Consider the following 11973-nt stretch of genomic DNA (forward strand, 5'->3'; position numbering starts at 1 on the left):
GCTCTCAAGGCCTGAGGTCAAGCCTTGTGAGCATTTACAGACAAAATAGTCTTTGTTATTCACGATATACTGTATGGCCAACACTGTGAATAGACAATGTCACATATTGACACCAATGCTGCTATGCGTGTTGCTTGTTACAAGGTAGTTTGATTATTATCGCTGTCAGGCATAAACCTCTTATCTCCATATTCCATAACTCCATAACTTTCTATGTTTTTCCGTAAATTAATGTGATCATGATCATACTACAGCGTCACACAAAAGTATCAAAAGTAGCAGATCTACAAGCTTGAAACGTGGCACGAAGTGACACGTTTTGAGCTTGTCGATCTGCTACTTTTGCTATTTTTGAATTTTAATACTTCATGTAATTAAGGTGCCATGTAACATATAGTGGTGGGAAAAGTACTCAAATGTTTTACTTAAGTTAAAGTCCGGAATTCAAAATTTACTGGAGTAAAAGTACAAAAGTAAAAGTAGGCTACTACAATGTTTGAAAATAGCAGATATACAAGCTATACGATGCGACGCGTTGTGAGCTTGTAGATCTGCTATTTTCAAATAGCCTATGTATAAGATAGGGCTAAAGTGGTTAATGTATGTTTTATAATGTAATAATTTATATCTGCAAAGTAACTTGTAACTCAAGTTTTCAAATAATTGTAGTGGAGTAAAACGTACAGTATTTGCCTCTGAGATGTAGAAGTAAAGTAAAAGTATAGACAATTGGAAATACTCCAGTAAAGTAAAAGTCAAAATTGTACTTAAGTACAGTAAATGTGCTTAGTTACTTTACACCACTATACAGTAGGTATTTATTTTATGATGTAAAAGCTTGTGGTTGTTATGTTTGTAAACGATAAAAAATAGACAAGAAATTGTTTCTTCTTCAACGGGTCTGTAATATGAGGTCTAGATCCCCCGTGATTCATGTGAAGAGATTGCATTTAAATTAGATTTATATGGCCTAATACATTCTGGACTCGGGCTTTCAAAGAACCCAAATTGACTAGCGAAGAGCCATTTCCCCCTGTAACCCTGGCTTCTCTCTACCTCCCTTTGGGCAATTGTGAGTCCATTAGCAGCCCTGGTGCACGGCGGGCATGAAGACTGGCACTGGGAAACCCATTTCAGTTGGCAGGCCTGGCGTGGGAGAAAGCCAAAGACATACAATACTGTGCTGCAGGGAGAAGGGAATGGATGGACAGATGGATGATAGATGGATATATATGTTTTTGATAATATAGTGCATGATAATACTATGCATGTTGGTTACTTTTTCACGTTATTTAATGACACATCGTTGCTGTCAGGTGGAAACCCCATATTATGTCCAAAACTGTTACTTTTAAGGATTTAAAGTCAAATGATTCTAAAATACAAAAAAATGCTATTTTAAGTGACACTATACATTAATTTACGGGGGGGGGGGGATTATAATATGGAGATAAGAGGCTTCTGCCCGACAGCAATGACATACAGTATACTCTAACTCTTTGCTTGACCAGCAATGCTCAGTATGTTATTTAGATAGATGTTAGGTTCACCTGCTACAGTATATCTTAAAAGCTCACATTGCATCACATTTTGAGCTTGTAGTTATTGTTATCAAAATGTAAAAACAAATATCGATCTACAAGATCACAACGTGTCATCTCGACACGTTTTGAGCTTGTAGATTAGCTTTTTCAAAACATTTTCATAAATCTTGAAAAATTGTGAAAAAAAGTTGAGTAATTTAGAATCAAACTTTATTTATCTATAAATAAAGTTTGTTGTAATAAATAAAGTTTTATTTATTACAACAATCAAGTCTTCTCAGGAAATCTGCAATGTAGTAGATGAAGATTAAGTATAAAAAAAATGGAAATACACAAGCAGAAGAACCACTTAAACCACTTAAACCATCCAAAATAATGGACCCCAACCCTGACATTTCTTTTCAAATGATGAAATGTTCACACTAGAATAGGGATGCCAGGGTCCATGTGGTTAAGTAGAATACTTGAGCAAATTAACTTAGTTACTTTCCACCACTGTATGCCACACAAATAAAGCTAAGGACAGGGGCTTCGTCACAGGATGATCATCTAGTAGATTCTGTCTGGTGGAAATCTGTATCTTTAATGGTCTTGGTGACAGGGATCTGAAGAGAGAAACACAGAGGCCATTTAAATATCTATGCTCTTTTATACACATACTGTATTTATATCTCTTAATTCCCAAACAATTATTTGTTTATGCCCTCAGTGGCCTTCTATTAAGTGTATTTGTATCCTAATGTAACATATATGAGTCTGCTGGAGTTGTGTATGACCTCTGAGGTACGCCATTTAGTGACAAAATATAAGACGAAATTAATTTAAGTGACAAAATATAACGGAGCATGAGGAAATATGATTGACTATTGGATGTTTAAAAAAAAAAATCTTGCTTACCTATATAACTGGCCCTCAATGATAAAGGATTTCAGTGATGCCACTCTCCTGAGAAGTGGAGTAGGTCAAAACCCCGGGACACAGACACTGGACTGAAACCTGCGGTAGAATAACAAGTTGAAAATCATGAGTTCATCACACACAAACTGTCAAAAACCTAATCTCCATGACCAAGTCTGGTGGAGATGACAAAAAAACAGAACGGTATGTGTCTGAGGTAACACTCACTTGCATGCGTTGGTGATTGACCTGAATACGAACCTCGCCATCATAGAGCTAGAACAGATACAGATGAACACAGAGCAAATCACTCACCTTTATTAAGACTACATCAACTGCTACTAGAGCCAAGGGCGTTACTGGGCATAGTGACCTATGATACTACTGACCATGATAGTGACATGATACTCACCATACTGATATGATACTGGCCATGATATTGGCCATGACACTGACCATGATACTGACACAATACTGACCATGATACTGACACAATACTGACCATGATACTGACACAATACTGACCATGATACTGACACAATACTGACCATGATACTGACACAATACTGACCATGATACTGACACAATACTGACATGATACTGACCATGATACTGACCATGATACAGTCTGACCATGATACTGACATGATACTGACCATGATACTGACCATGATACCGACCATGATACTGACCATGATACAGTCTGACCATGATACTGACATGATACTGACCATGATACTGACCATGATACCGACCATGATACTGACACAATACTGACATGATACTGACCATGATACTAACCATGATACTGACATAATACTGACATAATACTGACATGATACTGACCATGATACTGACATGATACTGGCCATGATACTGGCCATGATACCGACCATGATACTGACACAATACTGACATGATACTAACCATGATACTAACCATGATACTGACATAATACTGACATAATACTGACATAATACTGACATGATACTGACCATGATACTGACCATGATACTGACCATGATATACTGACCATGATACTGACATGATACTGACCATGATACTGACATGATACTGACATAATACTGACATGATACTGACCATGATACTAACCGTGATACTGACCATGATACTGGCCATGATACCGACCATGATACTGACACAATACTGACATGATACTGACCATGATACTGACCATAATACTGGCCATGATACTGACATGATACTGACCATAATACTGGCCATGATACTGGCCATGATACTGACATACTGGCATGATACTGACCATGATATTGACATGATACTGACCATGATACTGACCATGATATTGACATGATACTGACATGATACAGACTGAAAAAAGGCTTGCACACCTGCTTTGTTTGTGATAGTAATAACAATATTGAACCACCACTGACTAGAGAGCAATATACTAGTGTAGTTTACGTAGTTTGCTCACCTGGTATGGCCTTGGGAAACGGCCAAGGATTTCAATGATGTTTCCGTCCGGAGAGAAGGTGGTTGTAAAAACTGCAGGATTTAGCCACTGGAGAAAACCCTGCGGCAGAATACATTTTTTTTTTTATATATATATATATATATATATAGGCCTAATTTAACAAACGTAATATCATTATGCTACCATATTTCGTTTTTTAAATCGTTCAGTTTTCTGTTTATTACATTGATCCATGGCTATGGGATTATGCGTGACGTGTGGTATACAGTACATCAGCTAAACTTCTGATGCTAGCACTTTTGATACACAGATGGAGTGATTGCATTGAGATGAAATATATGTCACGTTTAAAATGACACATGAAACCTATGGGAAACTTTATTAGAACACCAAAACAAATCTCTTCAGCCTCAACCGCCAACCACTGAAAATAATGTATTTTACATTGCCTCTCAAAGGCATTGACAGCTCCAGCAGTACACCATTCTCTACTTACCCCGAGTGGTGGGGCTGTCACAATTGTAGGCGAGATACCAGGAAGAGTTTGTATCTCTGGAAACTCTCCTTCTTCCGGTGGATCGATGTCCATGGCTTCCTCCTCATCAGAGCGCTACAACAGATAAGTAGATGAACACATCATCAACAATCAATCACCTTTACTACATCAATTACTATAGGGGCGGCAGTGGCTCAGGAGGTAGAGCGGACCCTTGATTTAATAAGTTACAATGATTATTTGCTTTATATGAATTGTTTTTTTAATTGACTATTTTCTTTACTTTATATGATCTTTTATTGCTTTTAGTAGGATCGATTTTTATGTATTATATGTAAATTGTGTACTCATTTTATGGTATATCAATTTGTATTAAATCATATTGTTTTACAATAGGTTATTTGTCATGGTAAGAAGGGGGCCGGACTAGATAAGCATTTGCTTCTTTCTGTCCCTTCTTGAACAAATGTTTTGAAATTGTGATGATGATGTATGGAGTTTTCTGTACTTTTAAATTGTTCAAGATAAATAAAGATCAAATAAATAAATAAATAGAAAAAGTGCTCCTCGGAGCACAAGTCTCCGCCAGGTCAGGTAGGTTATTATGGCCTCCTGGTGGCGCTATAATAGGCCAATGTGAAAAGGGTGCCATTTATTCCTAGGCCGTGCACCGCAATCGGACACTGCATGCATGATTTGAGGTATTTTGTTCTAAAAATGTGTTTTGCTAAATTTGACCTGCTGGTGGCGCTATAACAGGCCAATGTGAAAAGGGTGGCATTTGTTCCTCAACGTAGTGCAAATGTGCATTCAAAGTTTCACCACAATCGGACGCTGCGTTCATGATTTGCGGTATTTTGTTGAAAACAGGCCACTCCTGCAAACATTACATGTCAATGTTAGCCAATCAGGATGGAATATGAAAAATCAATCAGATCCGTCTTGATCACATGACTATAGAGATCATGTGTACCGATGTGCGTGTAATTTTGGACAGAATCTGAAGGCTTAATATAAAAAATGTGTTTTACATATGCTGATGCTGTAAGTCTGCATCCTGGTGGCGCTATAAAAGACAAATGTGAAAAATGCAGGGCAAAGGTTTTTCCTTGGCCTCTAGAGAGTGTGCATACAAAGTTTTACACTGATCGGTGCAGTTATAGGTAAAAACACGAATCGGCCTGTTACAGCGCCACCATGAGGCTGATTTGAAAATTTTCAAATGGCATTTCTTCCTCGGCCCAATGGGAATGTGTGTGCAAAATTTCACGGAAATTGTACGCTGTGTTCATGATTTGAGGCATTTTGTTCGAAACGGAACACTCCTGCAAACTTTGAAAGCCAATTTTTGCCAATCAGGATAGAATACGAAAAATCTGAAATGAGACGTTTCTTTTAATGACTATAGAGATACTGTGTACCGATCCAAAATCTGTAGGAGTAGGCCTACTGTCCAAAAATGTGTTTTGCACAAATCGGCCTCCTGGTGGCGCTATAAAAGGCCTATGTGAAAAATTTGGAGCAGAGGTTCTGCTCTGGCATCCAGGGAGTGTGTGTGCACAGTTTGGCTGCGATCAAGCCAACGGTGCCAGAGATTAGCTGTACACAAAATGACAGAATGACACACACACACACACACACACACACACACACACACACACGGGGACACACACACACACACACACACACACACACACACACACACACACACACACACACACACACACACACACACACACACACACACACACACACACACACACACACACGGACGGACGGACGGACGGACGGACAGGGGGTAAAACATACATACTCTCTCGCCATGCCTTTCGGCCTGGCGGAGACAAAAAACATTTTACTATAGAACAATATACCGTAGCAACGTAGTTGATTGCAGTTTGCTTTTTTCTCACCTGGAATGACAAATGGATTGTGTTGAAGGTTCCATCATTTAAGAATGTAGACCTCTCAAGATTTAGTAGCTGGTGAAAAACCTGCACAAGAATAAAAAATCAAATGAATACAGGTAAAAAATAATAATCTGTGTCATCCTTCATACACCAAACATTAAAAATGTTTAAACATTTTGGGAACCACTGGTTTAATTACGAAGCTTACCAGCTGGTCAAGTTGGTTAGATCAGTGGTTCTCAACATGTGGGTCGGGACCCCCAGGGGGACCCCCAGATGATTTGGGGTGGTCCACAGATGACAGTGAAGTGACAATTTTGAAAGGACATTTTTTAATACCTAAAAAACTGCCTTCACGACCCCCCAAAAAATCATATTTGAACTGGGGACCCCTCATCCTGATAAGCACTTGGAATGTAGAGTTGATCCATTACGTTTAGTTTGACTCAATTGTGAAAATAGCAGATCTTCAAGCTCACAACGTCTCACAAGGCGTTGTGAGCTTGTATATCTGCTATTTTCTTATATTATTTGACAATTTGGCCAATGTTTGACCATTTTTATAGTATAGTGTGTTGATCACTTTTGTCTTTTTTTTTTAGATATTAAAAAGGTCTTAAAGGTCCTTAAATTGTCACTTCACTGTCATCTGTGGACCACCCCAAATCATGCGGGGTCCAAACCCCTGGGGGTCCCGACCCACATGTTGAGAACCACTGATCTAACCAACTTGACCAGCTAAGACCAGCAGAATCCAGCTCAGTGACCAGCTAACCAACTACACTGACAAACCAGCCTGATCAGCCTGACCAGCCTGACCAGCCTGACCAGCTTGTCCAGCCTGCATGCCATCTAAACAAGCCTAAAGGTCCTTACACACCGGGGCGATTTTTTCGTGCGAATAATGCGTTTTTTTTTAAAACCTTATAAAGTCAATGGCTCCGTACATGGAGCGAAAAAGCGTCTTTTAATTATTCGGAACGAGTCCGAATTTTGCGTATATTCGCTATATTCGCCGGTATGTAAGGACCTTAAGAGCAGCTAAGAGCACTAATACCAGCTAAAACCAGCAACCATCATAAGCATTTTTTGCAGTTTTTTTCCATCAGGGTAACACTGTAGAGGTGTAAAGCAACTACTGTAAGTACATTTACTCAAGTAATGTGCTTAAGTACAATTTTGAGGATTTTTTTACTTTACTGGAGTCCAGCTGGGTGAATATCCAATCTGAAACCAACTTCAACACGATCGGCCATGTGGGAATGTGTTGCGAGACTACAGTAGTAGCCTTAGCCTAGCCTTGATAGCTTGATAGCCTTGATAGCTTGATAGCTCGTCGTCACGAGTGTCATGGCTTAACTTCAACGGTGTTTGCACTTTCTCCATTTACAACCTGTCTACAAAATGTTCAGATTTCAAATATAAAGTGCTTACCCCATGGCCATAGATGTTACAATTATGTACGGGCCCGCATAAGTACCCGTATCGCTCAATAAAAAGCATTTTAATCCGATTGGTGGCCATTGTCTCCGAATGTTCTCCATTTTCTTTCAACTACGCGACCGTATCGGTTGGGAGGTGTATTGCACTCTGATACATTATAATTCTATGAGAAAATGGCCGCCGATCGGATTAAAATGCTTTTTATTGAACAATACGGAAGATACGAGTACTTATATCCACCCGAAGTGAATTGTAACATCCGTGGCCGTGGGCTAAGCACTTTATATTTGAAATCTGAAAGTTTATGTAGATGTACGGGTTGTAAATGGAGAAAGTGCAAACACCAGGTTGAATTCAGCCATGACGCTTGTAACGACGAGCTAACAAGGCTTACGAAATGTACGAAATACTTTCATACAAACGACCATGTGCTACTTGTGTCTCAAACCACTGTAAACGGTCACATATGTACTAGTTTACTTGATTAGCAAGACCTGTTAGCAGCCGTGTTGCTGGTAATACAACGTCCTATACAACAATTTAGGCATTTAGCATCTTAGCTTAATCCAGAGCGACCAGCGACATACAACGTCCTATATTCAAGTAAAACGTTGAAGGGAACATATCAGAGGAAAACAATATTATGGATTAGCTATCAGATTAGCTAGCCTACATCACGTTGCATTCTGCATTATAAAAACAAAATAAGTGAACGTACCATAATTTCACAGTTCGATGCGATTATATGCGCCATCATGCTATGGCTTTTTTTTTTTTATGGATTTGCCTATACGTACATACCGTAAATCCTCTAATAGTGACCCCCACCTGTAGCGGGTACCAGGTTTTTATTGAAAGGAGGCATACTGTATATAAGAGAGAGGCCTATATTTATATTTTTCAAAAATAGGCTGGTATTATATTATTATTGTATTGTATTGTAGCCTACAAAAAGAGGCTTGTATTAAGAGAGGCTTTTAATCGCTTGTTTCAACAAGCCATTGATAAAGACCAAGTTTTTAATTGAACAGAGGTCACTATTAGAGGATTTACGGTACGCGGAAATCCCGGGGGAACGAGGGAGATTTGTCTTCCCCTAGCTTCAGATTGGTCCCCCCCAAGTTATTCAGGAGTCATTTGGAATAATAAATGATTAAATTAAAATTTAAAAATACTTATTTAATATAATTTAGATAAATAAATATAATTTATAATGATTATTATAAGTGCACTGGTGCACTGATTTGGGCTTGTTTCTCTCGCAAAAACAGGCAACACTCTAGCTGGTGACTAGTGGTGTTTTCTACCATGTTACGCTGTATACACTGTATACCGTGCAGATTTTTTTTAAGCGTATCCATTGAAGACGCATTAGCGTAAACGACCACGCACATGTCGTGTTATCGTATACCCTCCGAAAAAACCTAGAACAAACCACTGCGTAGTAGAATTTGCCTCTGTTGTGTTATGGATACTAGACCATACCCGGTTGACGCATCCGTGGGGGGATATGCGCACATGATCTGGCAACCCGGGAGGCGACATTGTTTGACACATAAACGCTAATAAGAAGCTGAGATTTGATGAAATTGAAAAACGGGCTTCACAGTTAAGTTCAGATGGTAATGGTCAATGGCTGTGTGCAAAATCAGAGCAATTGCTCCAGCCACTGAGGAGAACCGGGTAGTGACACCACTACAGACAGACAGACACACAGAGGTTACTAGAATTATAGTAGGATAAATAAACACTAAAAATGGAAAGAACACTGAACGAGGAATATGTAGTTACGGCCGGTCCAAATAACAATGGTAAGTGAATTTATAGCCTCTCCCCCCATCATCCCGGTGCACACTGGTAGTACAGTAGTGGTGTAAAGTAGCTAAGTACATTTACTCAAGTACTGTACTTAAGTACAATTTTGAGGTACTTTTACTTTACTGGAGTATTTCCAATTGTCTATACTTTAACTTCTACTCCATTACATAGGAGAGGCAAATATTGTATTTTTACTCCACTACAATTATTTGAAAACTATTATTTGTTACTAGTTACTTTGCAGATATTAATTATTATATTATAAAACATGCATTAACCTCTGTGTCTATTTCTATTTCCTCTGTGTCCTCTGAGGCTATTTTAAAACATTGTAGTACTTTTACTTTTGGTACTTTAAGTACCAAAAGTACTTTGCGCACGTTTTGAATTAAAAGTAAATATTTTAAAACAAGTATAAAACATCTCATAGCTATGTTAATTTAATAAATAATTTTCTTGTTTGAGTTTTTAAAATGTAGAAACATACATATTTACCTATGCTTTATCAGCCGTTGTCCATAGAATGTGTCTTTTTATCCATCACTATTAGATAGCATATAATCTGTGAAAGAAAGAGTCATATGCACAGACAAAAGTTCAGAAACTGGTCTGAACTACTGTATTTCCTGAATCCTCCTTTATAGTTGTGTGGGTTGAGCGCTGTCACGCAGGCGTTTCTGAAACCTGCAGTGGGCGGAGAAACACACTCATTGCAGAAATGAAAACAGCAGTTGGTGGAAAAAACCCCTCATTGCAGAAATAGAACAAGTAAACAAGTACAAGTCCGGAATTAAAATGTACTTGAGTAAAAATACAAAAGTATGCGCTTCAGTAGCTGAAGTTACTTCAAGTTCATTGGTAGATTAGCTTCCTGAGCTGAAGTCTGAATTAAATCAAACAAGCAGCATCAGTTTAGGGACTATAGAGGCCTGAATAAGCAGTTTGATATTGTTACACGACAATTTGTTCTTGAATCCTTTGAAAAAAGATCCTGTTCCACCAAATCCCGCTGAGTCTCCATGCTCATTCGTAACAAAAGTAACATCAAAATATACTTAAAGTACAAAAGTAAAAGTAGCCTACTCATTATGCAGATAGTCCCATTTAACAAGTTTACAAATGTATAAAAATCCTTTGAAAATAGCAGATCTACAAGCTTGTAGATCGTCTATTTTCAAATTGCCAAAGTACATAGGTCTGAAGTGGTTTTGTAATAATAATCAAAATCTACTAAACTAAAGTTTTCAAATAATTATAGTGGAGCAAAAGTACAATATTTGCCTTTGAGATGTATAGTAAAAGTAAAAGTAGGCCGACTGAAAATTGGAAATACTCCAGTAAAGTAAAAAAAAAAACATTTTAATTAAGTACAGTATTTGAGCTATTTTCAAACATCTTAGTACTTTTACTTTTGGTACTTTAAGTACATTCTGATGCCAATACTTTTTAACTTTTACTCAAGTAAATTTTGAATTCTGGACTTTTACTTGTAACAGAGTGTTTCTATATTGCAGTATTGATACTTTTACTTAAGTAAGTACTTTTTCATTTTTCTTCAGTGGAAAAAGACACATGTGTGTGTGTGTGTGTGTGTGTGTGTGTGTGTGTGTGTGTGTGTGTGTGTGTGTGTGTGTGTGTGTGTGTGTGTGTGTGTGTGTGTGTGTGCATCCTTCTGCGTTTGCATGCGTGTGCCTTATTTGCTTTTTTGCAAATAGAATCTTTTCTTTTTTTCACCAGTCATCACCAGTCTTTCCAGGAAAGAGAAAGCCTGGTGTGTGTGTGTTTATATTACTATACTTCCGAGGACCAAGTATAGTTGAATTTGAAGAAATATACATTGTGAGGACCGTTTTCCTGGTCCTCACAATGCAAATGGTTGTTTTATAGTTAAAAAAAAAAAAGATTTTTAGAGATACGTTAACGATAAGAAAAACAATCAGGTAGGATTAGACATTTAGAGGTTAGGTTTAGGGATTGAAATTAGAGTTAAACATGATTTATACTTAGTTGCGCGCCAGTGTCATGCACCGAAACAAATGCTGTTTTCCGGCTTTAGGCTTACGGTTAAAAATAGCAAAATATATATATTTTTTTAAATGGCATTCATAAAATGGCTGTCCTAAAGCGTTGATGTCCTCACAAGTATAGTAATACAAACGTGTGTGTGTGTGTGTGTGTGTGTGTGTGTGTGTGTGTGTGTGTGTGTGTGTGTGTGTGTGTGTGTGTGTGTGTGCGTGTGCGTGTGTGTGTGTGTGTGACAGATAGGAAGTAACCTCGCATCACCGCGTGATCCTCTGTGTTGTGTCTGAACATGTGCAGATTAAAAGGAGGTTTGCAGTGAGGAGAGTTTGGAGGCGGGCTGTAGGATGCCCACCCAATCAGACCTTAGAAATGCTATTCTCTATG

At 38.2% G+C, this 11973-nt stretch overlaps 1 protein-coding gene across 1 annotated transcript; it reads right to left on the reverse strand.

The window, feature by feature from the left end:
- Positions 1-375: 375 nt before the first annotated feature.
- On the reverse strand, positions 376-10173 carry LOC311064674 (uncharacterized protein). The gene is made up of 7 exons (XM_084084587.1): positions 10063-10173; positions 6310-6390; positions 4397-4510; positions 3901-3999; positions 2670-2717; positions 2442-2540; positions 376-2149 (listed from the first exon to the last, which is right to left on the reverse strand). The coding sequence occupies exons 3-6, from the start codon at positions 4487-4489 to the stop codon at positions 2457-2459; spliced, it is 324 nt and encodes a 107-aa protein (XP_083940713.1). The 5' UTR covers positions 4490-4510; positions 6310-6390; positions 10063-10173; the 3' UTR covers positions 376-2149; positions 2442-2456.
- Positions 10174-11973: the final 1800 nt, after the last annotated feature.

The sequence above is a fragment of the Gymnoscopelus microlampas genome, assembly GCF_963454915.1.
Source record: "Gymnoscopelus microlampas genome assembly, chromosome: 17".
Classification (NCBI taxonomy): Eukaryota; Metazoa; Chordata; class Actinopteri; order Myctophiformes; family Myctophidae; genus Gymnoscopelus; species Gymnoscopelus microlampas.